The sequence below is a fragment of the Zingiber officinale genome, chromosome 1A (assembly GCF_018446385.1).
Source record: "Zingiber officinale cultivar Zhangliang chromosome 1A, Zo_v1.1, whole genome shotgun sequence".
In the NCBI taxonomy this organism is placed as follows: Eukaryota; Viridiplantae; Streptophyta; class Magnoliopsida; order Zingiberales; family Zingiberaceae; genus Zingiber; species Zingiber officinale.
Genome location: NC_055987.1, coordinates 11,550,191 through 11,568,035, shown reverse-complemented (window position 1 = coordinate 11,568,035; position 17,845 = coordinate 11,550,191). Strand labels below are relative to the sequence as shown.

The 17,845-nt window shown below is 38.7% G+C and overlaps 2 protein-coding genes across 3 annotated transcripts; both read right to left on the bottom strand.

Annotated features, from left to right (window-relative positions):
* Window positions 1-263: 263 nt before the first annotated feature.
* On the bottom strand, window positions 264-7,001 carry LOC122018919 (rhamnogalacturonan I rhamnosyltransferase 4-like). 2 transcript variants are annotated; one of them, XM_042576401.1, is made up of 9 exons: window positions 6,821-7,001; window positions 6,332-6,703; window positions 2,702-2,769; window positions 2,474-2,562; window positions 2,217-2,379; window positions 1,844-2,133; window positions 1,523-1,727; window positions 1,293-1,450; window positions 264-1,139 (listed from the first exon to the last, which is right to left on the bottom strand). In XM_042576401.1, the coding sequence occupies exons 2-9, from the start codon at window positions 6,657-6,659 to the stop codon at window positions 878-880; spliced, it is 1,563 nt and encodes a 520-aa protein (XP_042432335.1). In that variant the 5' UTR covers window positions 6,660-6,703; window positions 6,821-7,001; the 3' UTR covers window positions 264-877. The 2 variants fall into 2 exon arrangements, with proteins under 2 accessions (XP_042432335.1, XP_042432326.1); XM_042576392.1 differs by having other exon boundaries at window positions 6,332-7,001.
* Window positions 7,002-13,468: 6,467 nt separating this feature from the next.
* On the bottom strand, window positions 13,469-16,087 carry LOC122018911 (dephospho-CoA kinase-like). The gene is made up of 3 exons (XM_042576382.1): window positions 15,838-16,087; window positions 15,409-15,554; window positions 13,469-14,010 (listed from the first exon to the last, which is right to left on the bottom strand). Exons 1-3 carry the CDS (start codon window positions 16,057-16,059, stop codon window positions 13,572-13,574), a joined length of 807 nt encoding a protein of 268 aa, XP_042432316.1. The 5' UTR covers window positions 16,060-16,087; the 3' UTR covers window positions 13,469-13,571.
* Window positions 16,088-17,845: the final 1,758 nt, after the last annotated feature.

Sequence of the window (17,845 nt, the reverse complement as noted above, 5' to 3'; positions counted from 1 at the left end):
AAAGTCGGGGAACACACCAAATCCTACTAAATATAATAAAAAAAATATGATAACGCTCAAATGTAAAGCCTGAGAATGTTCCATGAATTGGAAAAACAGAAAGATGGAATTATTCTTTTAATAATTTAGTAGGATAATTATGGAACCAATGAGCAAGTTATGTTGATGTCTCAATTGCATAGAAGGCGAGCATTAAATATCCTCCCATCTAAGAAATACCTCCCTTCACCATGCTATAGGAAGCGTGATATGGGGTCTCGGGGTGCAAACTCATCTTTTTCTTCATTCATTGTATAGTGAGAAATTGGTACTAATTACTCAATACAAAACATGTGTTTAGCGTGTACCCTTTAATTCGATGTTGGCAGCCAAACTTGTAGATATTCTGCAAGCTGCTAAAAAAAAAGAAGGATAATGTGCGTGCAGTTCCAGATACATTGTAGTTCTATCTTGCATTGGACTGTTGTCTTTTGAAAACATGTCAATCTCTGTGACAAAGAAACCTGATACATGCTAAATTCTTAGTCGGCGCACTTGTAGTCTATCAATCTGTAACTAACAACACAGTACAAATCTGGAGGCAGGGGCAGGGTGAGGGGAAATGCCTGTAAGAAATGAAAGAATGGTAAAGGGGGTAATCAGAAATCTATATCGGCGCAAATCTTGACAAGCTTCACTCCCAAATCCTGATCTCTGATGACCAACTCAATGGCACAGCAGTCTACTGACTCTCTTCCAGAGTATCATTTGCAAGCATCTGGACTTCAGGCTTGCCTAAAAAGAGCAAGAGTTGTCCATACTTTAGAATTAGAGCTATACAGCGAGCTGCACATCACCCTGAATTTCATCAGCGGAAGCAGCCACAATAGCAGTAGATTTAGATGTCAAATTCTCTCGACTCAGTATGTCTGATCCTTGAAGAGCCAGTACACTCGTGAGGATTAGAATAGAAATAGTCCTCTTCTTTTGGTCGACCATGCAGGACCATCCTTAATGTTGGTTGGCCCATGCGGCCCTTGTGCAATTCCATAACAGCAGTCGAGAACTGATCCCAGGATACATTCCCATCCTGGAGAAGATCCAAAAGTTTTACAAGTTCTCTCCTATCCAACACGATTGTCTTACGAAAACCATTATACCTATGAACAAGAATTAACTGGCCATGAGATGCACAAGAGCAAAACAGATAATAATGAGATGAAACATATATACAAGAAAGAAGCATCATGTATTATAAAAAATAAACTAAGATTAAGAAATCTGTCAGTAATAAATTTGGATAATGAGCAAACCTGCGGTGCCCCTCTACTACTTTGGCCATATTTCCATCATAGGTAGGGACAAAGACATCACTTGCAACAGAAACCTGATAGTCCAATGCTGCCATTTGAGTTGAGTGGTTTTGGAAAGGGTTCAATTCCTCAGCACTAAGAAGCATTTCTTTCCTCACCTGAATTGATAGATTACAGGTGAGTATATCATATCCGCACCTGATGTAATAGTCGAGAGATAAATGTCTTACTATTCTCGGATATGCAGCCCTCAAAGAAGCCATCCTTCTTTCCCCACCATAGATTTCACCAGAGGCAATGTAAATTAGGGTGTCCCTTGTGAAACCTAGTGCTCGTAAAACTACAGCTGTTTCTTCAGGTGTAAGAGGGCACAAACCTTCTGATCTTTTCTTTTCTGATATTATTTCTTTCTCTTTCCACCATGGATAGGCATATCTTAAGATCCAAAGACACAAAAAGGAGCCTTTATTATTGGTTGGTGAAAAAGAAAAAAAAAAATGGAACGAAAAGCATAGTATAAAAAAGTATAAAAGAGCACAAGAATGGCAAACCTCATCCTAGTGAGATCTTCAGTCTCTTTTGCAGAGCATCCATGTGTGCAACCAGAGAAAGAGAGCATATCCATCTCATATCGCAGGTGAAGAACAACGAAGAATCCACTTCTCTGGAGAGTTGAGACAAGTTTATTGCCTAGGGCTTCAATTGCAGGCGTAAATCTTAAGGCCTTGTAATTAACACGACAACGGAGTTTTTGGAGGTGTAACGGCAATCCATTATTTGCAAGACGAGCATCTGTTCTGTTAAAATGAACTACCTTGTGCTTCCTCACAAGCGGGAGAATCTGCAATTAACATTTCTTTAAACATTACCTATCTGGAATAGAAAATAATAACAGCAATGAATGAAAAGACTCTCTTAGCTAACCTCCTTCGAGTAGTATTTCAAACTAGACCAGCTAACAGGAGGCATTGAGAATGGTTCAGTGTGGATCTTTTTGCTAAACTTTTTAGGGAGCGCTCTTACTATCTTCACTTCATCTCTCAAAGAATTAATAAAGTGATCTACATTGAATATATCACCAAAATCACTGCAAAGGAAAGAAAGTGTTATCCGAAATTTAGCTCCAGATCAAAAGAAAGAAGGCCACATTCACTAGTGAATGCTAACAGGGAAATTTATACCTAGGATCAGCCCAGAAAGATATTTTATCAAGTTCAGGAACTACAAGCGTTAGATTGAGATAGCGTGCTATAGTAACCATATCACATATCTGCAAGAAAACCCAATAACAGTCATAACACATATAAAAAGGTAACTTAAATTAACTAGTATGATCTGGCTACATAAAAAAAATATTTGGAAACATATGAATGATTCAGGAGACTACAAAAGGTAAGGATTTTACAAACCGCAGCACGCATCTGATTCAGGCCTCCATTGCATGACACCTTAAGATAACCATTGCTTTTGTAAAGTCCTGAAAAATGAAAACAGAAGATCATATCGTCAAACATGAAAGCTTCAGTTCAATTCATTGTATATTGTAGTCTCTGGTGATAGTGGGGCACATCCTATCAGATAAATGAGAAAATTTAAAAAAAAAAAAATAATAGCTTCAAAGTGCTGGAGAAACTTGCAATTTGTTAGCATACTTGTTAGCAGCAAGGTTTCTATTAAGCATCCAATAACGACCAATACCAAATTTGATAGGCCACATGTACATAATTGATCAAATGAGAGTAGTATCATGATTTTTTTTCATGATTGTATTTTTATTATAGGGTCAAAACAAAAATTGAAAATTGAATCCAATTTAATACCATATTATGAGTAATAGAGCACAATGATCACAATTGATGTAAAAAAAAAAAGACTTATCGAACAATTCCATTCTAAAATTATTTTCATTTAGAATTCAAATGAATTGGAGATCAGGATATTTCATCGTTAATTGTTCCTAAAAGTAAACTATTGATCATGAAATCCACTCACATCAGCATCTTGAATCTCAATGCATCAATGCAAGTAACACATAAAGAGCAAGTCAATGGCAAAAATGAAAATAGAAAATGAAGAAGGCTTGGATGTAGAAAGACTTCTCAGTGGGGTGAGCAAAAATTCGGTTAAACCGATCAAACTAACCAAATTTAAAAATTAGGTTCAGTTTATTTGGAAATTCAGTTTTTTTTCCTGAAAAATCGGTTAATTCGGTTCGGGTTCGGTTTTGAAATTTCAAATTCAGTTAAACCGAATAGAATGAATTGTTGACCCGAATCAAATTTTTAGACCCTAAATTTTAAACCGAACCGAATTTTTATTAAGCCATACTGAATTTTTAGAAAAAATCAGTTTGTTCGATTCGGTTTGTTCGGTTTTATCGAAAATTCGGTTCAGTTTATTAGGTTTTTTATCGAAATCGGTTCAGTTCGGTTCGGTTTGTTCGAAAAAAATTGGTTCGGTTCAGTTTTAACTGAATACTCACCCTACTTCTCAGTCACCATCAACTTTACTCCACTAGTTGACTGTTAAGTTTAGATGTGGCAAGACTCCTTTTTAGTGTTCTAAAACTCATAATTTGACTTACAGACATATAGATTTACAAGTGCCTATCAGCCAAGTTAAAGTGGGTCTTGTACTTGGATTACAAATAAAACTTGTGCTCCGAGTTGTATACTTGTGAACTCAATCTGATTTTACAAGTCTACTGAGCACCAATTGGCTCACTGATGGAGCATGTGATCCAACATAAATCTTATTTTTCTTAGCGTTGTCATTCAATCTTGGCTATTCCATATGCTTGGCGGCCCCAGTCCCATGATCAACATCACACTTTTCACCATCTTCTTCATTTTGCAATGACTTTTTGTAAGATAACCATCTCTTCTTCTTACTATCTATGATTGTTCCATCGTTCTCAAGTGTCAACTGATTATTTCTTGTGACGTCGCCATCATTGTGTCCCTCATTCCTTCTCTTTTAGCAAAATGGCTTGATGATTCCTTGCCTCTTAGTTTCCTATATTGTTGCCACTTAGAATCCTAGTTACTTGCAAGCCTCTATTCATTAAGCTTATTTCGACTAGTATCAATTTTCACATCTTTATTTGTGATGAAAAATATTAAATTTTATAAATTATAGATTACATGAGTCCATACACCCCCAAATCCACACCTATATAGGAACATGAGTTTGACAACCTTGTTCACCTTCTCAACTGGTGTCAGGTGTTTACCTCATCCTTATCATAGACTGACATTCCGTACTGCTATAAAGAATTCATTTTTTTCTTTCTTTCCTTTTTTTCCAAAATCATATAGAAAACAACTCTGTTTTAAATGGTAGTGCATCAAGTCAAATTTATTATCATAAAGTCTGGTTAGGTACATATTATTTTTTGTTCAAGACTTATCATATCAAAGGAAACGAATCATGAATTGTCGAATTCCAACAATTATGAATAACTTAGCATAAGCAACATGAGGAACCACAAGTGAAACTATTCAAGCCATCCATAGCATAGGTAACTTGTTTGGTTAGGTGGGAGTCCCACTCAGCAAAATCATCCTAAAGATGAAGTTATCTTACTCTCAAAATTCTGGTAACTAAGACCAATGGTATTGTGACAGTGTTATAATTTACATATAGATTAAAGTACTAGTAGCAAATAAATTGAATTAGCTCAAACATCAAGTAAAGGTTAGTGAAATATCAATGAAAAGATAAGGTTGATTTAGGTTATTAGAAAATGTATGATCATCAAGTTGATTAAATCACTTTTAGTCATCTTAACTAGAGTGTTCTTTGATCACTCCAACTGCTACACTAACTCTTATTGATACAGCTCATCCAATAAAGAATTTATTGATTGTTTCGTAAATAGTTCATAGCATTTTATCTATATTCTCATTTATCATCTAATGAAACTACTCACAGTTACTCTATTCATCTTTACTCATAATCTCACAAATCCATGCTAGCATTGTATTGTAATCTCTACTACATTAAGGAGCACAAAGACGATCACAAAAACACAAAGTTCTTATCCATTCCAATCACCCAAAATTTAACCTAGTTATGATCACGTCATCAATATAATTTTTTTAATAATTCTTCCAAGAAAACTGCAACTCATATAAATATCTTACATACTTCCATCTTAACTCTTCCCTCTGTTCTTTTCTTACTATTGAAACTGTTTTTCACATAATTTCATTAGACTAAATTTAAAAATCTTTAGTTTCTAAAGCATCTCTTCAAAAATTCAAGCTTTGAGTTTAATCTTGAAGTGTAGTGAGAAATGTTAGAAACCTATGTTTGCTGATAAACATAAAAAATTGTATCCATATTATTTCATATGTTCTTTAATATTTGTTTTCCATTTCTTTTCTTTTTTTTTTGTGACAAATCCCCAAGCCAAAATATATCAAAGAAGATGGTTCTGAACACCCATCATAGCTCACTCAAGTCCATGAGCCAAAACATATCAAAGAAAATGGTTCTGAACACCTATCATAGCTCAGTCAGGCCCATAAGCCAAAACATATCAATGGTTCTAAAGCAAAAAACAGAAGTTACATGACAGTTTTGTTGGCATGAAATTCTCTCTCACTGCAAATTTCTTACTGTCAATCCTCAAGCTCTTTACGTCAATTTCAGCAGGGGCATGTATCCTTCATGTTATTCATATCTAGCACTTTATTTTCAATCAATTCTTATATCTTATGCAACCTCAATCTTCTATCAGGAGAGCTACCTATCAATAGCAGTTAAGTTTCGGGGTTAAAGATTGGGAAAAGACAAGATAAACTTGTATATTACCAAATCAAGAAAGTAGAGGCATTTGTTGGAAAAGGGAACCTTAATTTCAGTTCATATCCAACTCCGATTATCAACGTCTAATTAAACCAAAAGATCAATATATCTTAGCGCAATCCACACAAACATAGATGAAAGAATACAGCAACGCAAGAAAAAGGGATCAAGAAAGAAGGTACTCTTTCAAACAAAACGATGAGTAAAAAAGAAGAACCGAGACTAACTCCGAGGAAGAAGAGCGGGCGGGGAGGAGCGGGACCCGAACAGCGCGTGTTCTTCGCCATCAAGCACGGAAAGATTCGTGGAACCATTGAGATCTCTGCCGCCGTTGCCAGCAGTTGCGGCACCGCGGCCGTCGAAGCAAGCGGCAGGCGACGATTTGGGGGGACGCGGATGCCACACCGAAGTCAGCTGCATCAGCGCCGTCCATATGAGGATACTGGACCCCAACCGCAGGATCCACGTCCTCGTCGCCGTGCGCCGCCACCCGCCCGCACCAAAAGTCCTGCTTCCCGGAGGCAACGCCTTCCTCGCCCTAACCTCGTCCGCCATTAGCTCCCAAACAGGGAAAAAAATATATATATCCAAATCAGCGACTACATCGGAAACACAACGACAAATTAAGACCATCAAGAAGAGATTTTTAACACAAACACAAGACTAAATCACACAAATCGAAAAGAAAAAGGCGTGAAAGAACAAAAAAAACTCACAGCTTTCCAGAGAATCGAGAAGCGAAGCAAGAAAGGAATCGAAAGGAGAGAAAGAAGAGGAGGAGAGAGGGAGTCGTCAAAGACGAGATCGCCTCGCCTTGCGTTGGATCGCGACGGTGCGCCCTACGACGATGGACTCGTCCTACTGAACAACGCGGAGTTGGTGAAAGATTTGAGTTGAGAAAAAAAAAAAAAAAAATATCCGTTATATATATATATATATAGGTGTGAAAATTTTCATTTCTTTTTTCTTTTAAGTTATCGAGAAGGTAGAAATTTAGAAAAAGATACTAGACATTTATTTATTTTGATTTCATGAACTCGTAATAATTTTTGCACATCCATTTCAGAATAAATCTATACGATTCTGTTTGAAAATGGGAGGATAGAAAATTAGTGATACGAGTACTATATTAACTGGCTATAGAATGTACTCTGTTTTATAAAATAAATAATGTCATGTCGAATTAGGGAAGGAGTCTACGGTGTTAGTCCTCCGACGTTCAAGTCAGTTACAGGAAGTGTAGAAGGAAGCGGAGCAATAATAACACAAGCGTAAATAGTAATAACGCATACCTCTACCGATAATGGACCTTTATATAGAGTCCTAATGGGCAACATGTACGTTCCTCGAGGCGTGGACATGTTCTCCAATATACCCTATGAAAGGGTTTGTCAGTAGGGGTGCTCACGGATTGGGTTAGTTCGATTATTGGGGTAAAAAACTATCCGACTCTACTATATCAGATAATGTAATATCATGACTTATATCTGGTCTTATATCCGACGGTTCTTATGTATCAGATATCCGACGGGTTGTCAGTGATTTGGATATCCGACCTTATATCCAATGAAATATAAAATATAAATACAACAAAAAAATAAAATATTTTAAAATGATAATAGACATTACTCATTACACGTTGTAGCAGCTAATCGGAAATAGCTACTACAATGTGTAGCAGCTTATCGGCAGTAGCTGCTACAACTATAGCAGCTATCAACAATAGTTGCTACAAGTAAGAGTGATCGCGGATCAGGTTGGTTCGATTATTGGGATAAAAAACTATCTACCCCTACTAGATCAGATAATGCAATATCAGGACCCTACATCCGGCCCTATATCTAACGGATTTTTTTTTCGATTAGGTTCAGGTCAGTATAAGCGGGTTGGACGGTTTGGAGGGTTAATTGCTCACCCCTACTTGTCAGGAAAATACCTCTAACATCATACTTTAACAAGGCATGCATATCCCTGACAATACAATAGAAACTTCCGCCATATGATCCGTCTATCGACCATGCCTCGTGTCAGCGACACTATCTCCTAAAAGGATATCGAGAGATACGATTGTGGTCTTGCTACTTGGCCGAGCAGAATAGCCGCTCGGCCGGGACTCCTCAGCTCTGTTGACAGTCAGGTCCCGCTGCTTGACCGAGCGGGATAGCCGCTCGGCCGGGACTCCTCCACTCTGTCGGCTTCAGAGAGATGACAAGGGTCCCACTGCTTGGCCAAGCGAGATAACTGCTTGGTCGGGATTCCTCTACTCTGTCAACCTCAGCTGTTCTTTCCTGCGGTGACTATGTAGTAGCTTGCCCCTCCCGTTTGGACAACCTCTCTGGTCTCCTTAGCGTTCTGCTGCTAGACATTGAGTGTCTGGCTATCTTACCATGATATCCAAGCTAGACGGTTGGCCCGTCCGGACACTTATTACCTGACTGCCCTTTGTAGTCTCTTGCCAATCAGACCCTGATTGCCCTGATCGACCACTGTAGTCGTCCTCCGCTCGACCACCGTAGGTGAGCTTTTTGACACCTTGGCGTTAACTACCTTGACTTTGACCTCCACCTCGACAGTTGACCCGTGTCGAGTGGGCCCCCCCTCTATCGGATACGCTCCCAAGTTTCTGTTTAGAACAAGAGTTCACGTTGTTCGGCTTTATTTTGCTAGGCTTGATTTGTAGGTGTTGCTCGAATCATACCTACAAATACAAATAGTGAATCGGTCGCTCGGCAGTGTGATAGCCCACCCTCTGTGCCGATCGGGACGATGGGCGACAACACTTGGCAAAAATTTTCTTTTCCCTGCGCTGTCTCGGATGAGTGCCCTTTCACAGTAGTTGATGTCATCCAAATTTCTTGAAGACCGTGCAAATCTCTGATTATTATGGCCGAGCACGTGGCCATACCTTTTAATTAAAGCTCATTAATGTCTTTCGCTAATTGAATGTCATGTGTCCCACTTTCTGCCGTTGCACTTTGATGTGACAAGCGGATATCCGCTGGTGTGTGGCAGGTGCCTTTTCAAATTCTATTGTCAAATCTTCTCTTGGTTTTCGAATACTGGATTGGACGGCTCAGGGCGATCAACCATGAGGTTTATAAACCTTGCTTGCGTCGCCGTCTTCTTCACTTCGCGTGCCTTCGTCTCCGAGCCTTTTGTGATGCTTCACCTTTTCTTCTTCTTCTCTGACGATCTTTTCTGTAAACTTCTTCACCTTTTCCTTATCTGAATCTGTTCGCTGCTCCTTCATGCCTCTTTTATTTTCGATGGCTAATTCTTCGCAACCCCCCGTCCCTGTCCCTGGGCTCTAGTATACTTACACTGAGTCCAGGTTCGACAGGGACAATATTGAAAGTCTGAAATTCATCTATGAATTCCCATCCGACTACCAAGTTGCTATTCCTTCTACGTACGATCGGCCACACGAACCGCCCGTGAGTTTTTTTGTGTGTTTTTTAGGACCAGTTCGTCGCGACCTACGATTCTCTGTTAATCCGTTCTTCTTCGCTGTTTGTAAATATTTCCATATTTTTCTTAACCAATTAGTGTCGAACTCCTTTAGGCTTTTGTGCGGGGTCGTTGTCTTGTTCTGCTTACACGACATTCCTTTGACTTCTTGGCTCTTCCATTATTTTTATTACCCTAAATTGTCCGAGCCAGGGATCTTCTTGTTTCAAGCCCGAGTGAGCTTTGTCTTTTTTGATAAGATGTCATCCTCCAATAAACATTGGAGGGACCACTACTTTTTTTCTCCGATTTCTCGAGCGGCCAGACTTCCCGATCGGCTGGCAGATAGAGGTGACGAATCCCCCATCACTCGGGAAATATAAAAGTCGATCAGACTTTCTCCAGACAGCTTCCAGTTTGGTCGGTCAGAAATATCACATTCACCGATTGCTATTGGAGGGCGTCCTTTATGTGTTTGGCTTGATCCCGGTTCACACACGACTTCCGTCCAACCTAGGTATACTCTTTCTTCCTTTCATCCTTAAATCTAATTGATTTTGTTTTCATTTTTGCAGCTCACATCATGTTAAGAGCGTATCTGACCGACAAAAGCAAGCTTGTGGACGCTGAGATCAATGCTACCTTTGCAATCGGCGGCAAGAGCAAGCTTCCGATCAATTTGCAATCAACGTCAGATCATAGCAATCGCGTGTGTTGTGTGTCACCGACTAATGGAATGAACAAAATAATGGCGTTCATGTCTTGCCTTTTGCTACCTTTGGGCGATCAACCACTACATGCTACACGGCATGTGTCCTTGACTCCTGGTGTTGCTGGGCTCCTCCCGATCATGGCCCCTTTAGTGGTTGATGGCTACTCGATGGTCGCCGCTCGAGCGCTGCTGGGGCTCGACAGCTGCCTCCTTTCTTCTGGTCACTTAGACTTCTTCCATGTTTATATATTCTGTGGCCCTCCTGAGCAGATGGTCGAAGTCCCTTGATGACTTTCGGATGAGTGATCAGAAGAACTCCCCTTCGATGAGGCCCTAGGTAAAGGCATTCACCAATACTTCTGCGGAGATTGAGGGAATGCCCATGGCTACCTAGTTGAAGCGCTAGATGTAGGCCCTCAGTGCCTCCTTAGACCCTTGTTTTAAGGAGAACAAATTGACGCTGGTCTTCTGGTGACGGCGACTATTGGCGAAATGGTATAGAAACGCCACTCGAAAGTCCTTAAAACTGTGGATTGATTCGTTCGACAATCTCTTGAACCACCGTTGTGCTAATCCGGATAAAGTGGTGAAGAAGACCCGACACTTCACCCCATCGGTGTACTGATGAAGTATGGTCACGTTGTCAAACTTGGCCAAGTGGTTGTCCAGATCGGTAGTTTTTTTGTATTCCCTGACCACCAGCGGGATGTAGTGCCTCAGCAGAGGGTTGTCTAGAATCCCCTGCGAGAATTATTGGTTGATCCACTCGGGCGAATCATCTTCTCTTGGTGCCTTTCCTTTTCGCGCGTCCCGAATGGGTGCGTTATTCGAGGAAGACCCCTGATCCTTGTCTGCTCGACCCCGTTCCTCTTATGGAGTCCAGAACAACGCTTGATGAAACGGGATCGGTGCATTGGGTACCTCCCCATATGTGCCGGTCGGCTTCCTGTATTGTCCCCGAACAGATACGTGATCCACTCGGTCTCCATATCCTGCTTGATGCCCCGTCGCTGATGTTGCGGGCTCATGCGCTTGGCGCTCGGTCAGTGCTTATTGCTATTGCTACTCCACTATCCTTGTCGCTCAGACTTGTATAAGCATATCGAGCTCCGCCTTTATCAATGTAATTACCGTGATGAGTCGTCAACGTCTTCCATCTTCTCGTTTAGAATGCAGACTACCTCCCCACAGACGGTGTCAAAATGATTCTGTCCGAAAAACGGGAGGATGCAAAGTTGGGGATGTGGCTATTACGCTAACTGGCTGTAAAATGCGCTCCGCTCTGCAAAACAAGTAACGTTAGTGCCGAGTCAGGGAAGAGGTCCCCGACGTTGACCCTCTGACGCTCAAGTCAATCATCGGAAGTGTAGAAGGAAGCGGAACAACAGTAACGCAAGCACAAACAATAATAACGCATACCTCTGCCGATAATGGACCCCTCTTTATATAGAGCTCTAGTGGACAACGTGCACGCTCCTCGAGGAGTAGACACGCTCTCCAATATGTCCTATGAAGGGATCTGTCAAGAAAGTACCTCTGACACCATACCTTAACAGAGCATGCATATCCCTGACAATACAGTAGAAGCTTCCGCTGTACGATCCGCCTGTCGACCATGCCTCATGTCAGCGGCACTATCTTCTAAAAGGATATCGTGAGATACGACCGTGGTCCTGCTGCTTGGCCGAGCGAGATAGCCGCTCGACCGGGACTCCTCTACTCTATCGGCTTCAGAGAGATGACAAGGGTCCCACTGCTTAGTCGAGCAAGGTAGCCGCTCGGCCGGGATCCTTCCGCTCTGTTGACCTAAGTTGCTCTTCCTGTGGTGACTGTGTAGTAGCGTGCTCCTCTCGTTCGGACAAGCTCTCCGATCTCCTTAGCGTTTTGCTGCTCCACACCGAACGTTTGGTTGTCTTACCATGTTATCCGAGTTAGACGGTTGGTCCGCCCGGACACTTATTACCCGACCGACCTTTGTAGTCTCTTGCCGATCGGACCCTGATTGCTCCGACCGACTATTGTAGCCATCCTCTACTTGTCACTATAGGCGAACTTTTTGCCACCTTGACATTGACCACCTTAACTTTGACCTTCACTTTAACAGTTGACCCATACCGGATGGGCCTCCTCAATCGCTGCATCACTATACATTAAATATTCGAGATTGCTTGGAAAGCATGTTAGCAATCACATGCTTGAATTAAAATAAAGGTAGTTTCAATGGCACTCCACTCCACATAATTAGAGTTAAGAACTCCAAACAAAAATGAAAGAATAAAAAAGCGCCAAAGCTAACAGAGCTCTTAATTAATTAATCAGCAACTCAAAAAAAAACTTAGAAATTAATTTTTGTTCACCAAATTGCGGTTGAGCAAATCAATCTATATATAAACGTCTTGTGGCGTTTTGACATTGCAGGGAGAATAAAGGAGAAAGAAATATTCTGACAAATACTTAGCATTGTTAAAAATTCAGTTAAATTATGTGTTGGATATAATCCTATTAGTAGATTTATTTGTAACTTGGGCATATGAATAAGAATCAAATTCATTTAAGTAATCTAAGTTATGGTTATTAGATTTTAGATTATTAAGATGTGAATTTAATATGTAGATTTTTTTAATCTAATTTATTATTATTTATAGACAGATAATAAATCAAATTACTTATATAAGGAATTAGTCCCAAGAGTTTAAGATATCTTTCCTATTGACGAAAAGGGTTCAGCGTCATTAACCCTAATCCCCATGAAAGATTTTGACTTTTCAAGCAGCCTTTTTATCACTATTTGTTATCTTTGACTTTTCAAGCAGCTTTTTTATCACTATTTGTTTATGCTTCATATTGTTATGCCATATTTTCGTTAAAATAAAATCCATGTTTATTCAGTTTTTAGAATTTATGCGCTTAAGATTTTACAACTTGAATAATTATCCAGTAATTTACCTACCCCTCTCAATTAGTTGAGTTCAGGCTGCAGTTATGGTAAATTATACCATTTCAAATTAACTATTTACAACTATGTTTTTAGGAATTTTATTAAAGGATAGAGGCCCATTGCATGCCCCACTATATATGCCAATAAACAAAAATTCTATGGTTGAGTTGAGAGGTGGTTAGCCAGAATTCAATCTTTTGTTTATCAAATAATCTAATGAATTTAGTAAGACAATAATTGGATAATTTTATATAACTCCTTTGCTGGTTTGTTGTATGAAACTAATTATACTGCTTTTAATAATTTTACTAAAAAATTATTCTTCAAGCAGAATATCAAGTCTTTTGGCCAGGACAAGCATGGATCAATATCATGTCAAACTTTTGTGCACTGCCAAAGCACCTACAATTGCAGAAGCAAGAATCCAAAGGAAGCCATCTCTTGATAGGGCATACTCTTTCCAAGTTAAAGGTCCATTGATTTGGCTCAGAACCTTTTGGAACTGCAATCTTGTTTCTTCGATTGTACCAGAATTATCAATGGTTATATCCGCCTTTTTTCTCTTCAAATCCAGTGCCATTTGTGCATTTATTTTGTTTCTTGCTTCTTCTACGGATATACCGTCTCTTGCCGTGAGGCGAGACACCTGGGTTTCAGGATCAACCCATACGACGATGATTGGAGATGTTCTTCGATCCATCTTAGCCTCAAACAACAATGGGATGTCAAGGATTATAACCTTCGAGCCCTTTATCCATAGCTTCAGTACTTCCCAAAAGATGCCAAAGGATATATATGGAGCCAATAGACTGAAAATAGGAAGGAAATAAAACATGTCAGTTTTGGATGGGTTTTATCAGTGGTTCCTTTGTGATTTTATCATCAGAAAAAGTACTAGGAACTGGAATTTGATCATTCCAGGGCAATTCAAACAAAGAAAGCTTATAGGGGAATCTACCAATATACACCCCTATTGATATTGTTTTTAATCTAATCATGCTCCATTAATTGATTTTTGTCGAATAGTGCCCCTCAATAATTTTCTTCCGGTGTGAAACTCAAAAATGATCTTAGGAGGTACAAAAGAACTCAAACAAATCACTTATCAGTGAAAATCATGCCCCACATCCATTGTCATTCTGTACCAATCAAAAGCAAGAACTCCCAAAGATCATTTTAAGTGCAATAACAAACAACTTTGAGTGAAAATCGTAAAGGTGATTTTGAAATCAACTTATGGATTTGAACAACACATTATATAGAGTTCAAAGTGCAAAATAAAGATTTTAGGTGCAAAGGAACTCAAACAAGTGGATTTTTGAGTGAAATTCATACCACGAGTTAATTTAACAAGAGAAAATTTTGGAGGGTTTTTTGAAATTGCAGAGTAAAAGAAGAAGAAAAACAGTGAGAGGCAGTATTTGATGAAAAGCTAGAGGTGGTGGTTTGGTAATAACTAGCTAAAAGGGCCATCAAATTTACATAATTGACTTAACAAAACTAAATATTGCACAATATGAAGACGCAAAAAAAAAAAATGTTACATGAGCAACCCCCAAACTATAGAATGTGTTATCTTCGTCCAGAAATTACTAGGTTTAAAATTTATACTAAACCATCTTTAGCATGCCACTCAGCAATGAGAGTGAATGATTTGGTAATTCATAATAACTGTCAATCCCAGTCACATTAAAACTAGTTCAAGGAATCGAGGTAATTTGTTAACTCCTGATTTTATTGCTCATAACAGATGCTCTCAAGAGTCTCTAATATTAATCCACCTTTCGAAGTTACAAGAAGCCATCTTTTGGACAAGCCACTCAGCAAAAAGAGTTGATCATTTGATGGTGCTATTACATTTCCATCCCGGTCAAATAAAACTAGTTCAAGGCCATTTGCGTATCTTGCCTACTGCTAATTCTGATGCCCATTAAAGATGCTCTCCTGTTTTCTAATATCGATCCAACTTGTCATCTCTAAGTTTATTTGCAAACTGCTATGGTTTGTCTCTAATGATAGTAGAGATAAATTTTTCAATAAAATAAAAATGCGATATTTAGATAAACTGCATTCAATCCCTATGATTCACTTTCTTTTACGGGATGTATAAAGGTCATACATGCAAATTCCAAAATCTGAAGAGATTCTAGCTAGTGCAATGCAAGGGGTATCCTGAAATTCATTAGAAAAAATACACAAGGATTTACCGATTCAAAAGCTGGCGTTTTGTTGGATCTGTGAATACAATTTGACCCAAGCGTGCTCTATCAATTTCCCCATTCTCTAGTAAGATATCATTCCCAAATGCCTTTACAACTTTCTTCCAACCTCCAGTACCTTTCCTCACTACATCCTTCATATTAAATCACCAAGAACCAAGAATTAGCAGGGGGAAAGAACATAAGAAGACGAGCCAGAAATTATATCATAGAATTTCCAGTCAGAGTGATCAAAAGAACTAGAATTGCCTATGACGAAACAGATTTGGATTATTTCACGCGATGAAACTACTCGACAAATGAATTCAAATACGATCGAAGAATAGAACTTCGGCGGATGCGATACCATTTTGGTAACAGAGAAGTTGTTCCAAACTCTTTGAAGTAAGACATAACAAGGAGGAAGGGGGAGATTACCCGGGCAACGACGTCGGCATCAACAACGGGGAGGCCTTCGGATTTGAAGAGATTGGAGATGGTGCTCTTCCCGCATGCAATGCCGCCAGTCAAACCAACCATCCTCATCCTTATGGCCGGAGCTGGGGGACGGCGGCGGGCGAGGTAGAAGAGTAGATTGGGTGGAATCAGGAGCAGGTTCCCAGGTAGGGTTTGGATCGCGAGTTTATTTGCAAATTGCATCAGTCTGTTGGCATAATTGACTCATTTTCCATGGGAAAGAAAAGGCCAAACATATCTTCAAAGGTTTTTTTCCCAAAAAAACAAAAAAGATACTAATTTTTTTTAAAACAAAAATTAAAAGAGCATCCATAATTTATAAAATCATATGGATGTCCTATTTTATAACAGGACCCACTTAAAATATTCTTACGATTATTTGATATTTTAATTTTAACGGTAAATTAGAGAAAAATCCCCAATCATAATGTTAACTTTACATGCAATCCCCATGTCCAAAAACTTTGTTTCCACTCCCTGCATGCAAAGTATTACTTGTTTCAACTCCCTCATGCAAATATCGATACTTAAATTGCCCCTCAGATTTTTTAGTACAAAAATTTCAAAATTGAGTACAAAAAGTCCAAAAATGAGTATAATTCTTCTTAAAGTCAGTACTTTATATTAAAAATCGAGTATATTTTCTATCAAAATTGTTCCTCTTATTTTTTAGGGTTTAGGGTTTAGGGTTTAGGGTTAGGGTTTAGGGTTTAGGGTTAGGGTTTAGGGTTTAGGGTTTAGGGTTAGGGTTTAGGGTTTAGGGTTTAGGGTTTAGAGTTTAGGGTTTAGGGTTTAGGGTTTAGAATCGTACTCAATTTGATAGAAAATATACTAGATTCTACGTTAATATACTCAATTTAAGAGGATTTATACTGATTTTTAGACTTTTTGTACCTAAAAATATCATGGGCAATTTGGTAAAGATGCTTAACTGGGGAGTGAAAACAAAGATTTTAATGGGTGGGGACTGCATGCAAAGATTTGTTTGTCAATAGGGACTGCATGCAAAATTACCCATATTTTAACCGTGTAAAAGTTAGCATATATGTTCTGTGGAGCAATTGGTAGCTAGTTCTACGTACTAATTTTTACAATATGTAAACGTTCTGAGACGTTGGATTTATTTCATCAAACATACGTTTGTATATTTATATGTATCTTTCTTCATATTTGTAGAATCGGTACTAAAAAAAAGTCGTTAATATAATATATATATATCTTTTTTACAATACATAAAAGCTATATACTAATTTTTACATAAAAAATCATCATCAAATAATATTCATTTAAAATGTAATAATTGTCAGAATCACTATCAATTTTTTTGTTAAAATATTATTTTAATTAAATTATTATTTTAAAAATAAAATTAAAATGATATGAAATCCTACTAATTTCTATACCGTGAAGAAGCAAGCTTTTACTATGTATAAAAGTCCATTAAAATCAAATAATATTTATTTAAAATATAATAAATATCATCTCCCTGGATTGTTTTGCTCATTGGCATATTGAAAAAAAATATATTCTTATTTCTTTTACCCTGCCGTGCAGCCTCACTGAAATGGACCACCACCAGAGCTTGCTTAGTTTAAATTCGGATGAGGACTATCGGAGCATAAATCTCTAGACTCTGTATAACTCATCTCATCATCATTTATCCTTTCGACTGTCATGATTTACCTCCCTCGTGATGGGCTGGAGTCGAGTACAGCGGGGGACTGGGAGCGAGCGATTTTATCTTTTTGCCACATTAGTTTAATTCAGATAAAAATAACCTTTCCATAATAATTAAATTAATGTTGGAGCATTTGGTGGCCACTTAGACTAACTTATAATGGAATAAAGACATCATAAAATTGTTGCTTTTCTCGACTTTACAGCCATAAAATTTGACTCATTGAGTGTTGCCGAGAGAAGTGGAGTTGAAGAAACAAAGACAATTATTGTTGAACTGCACAGAGTGATG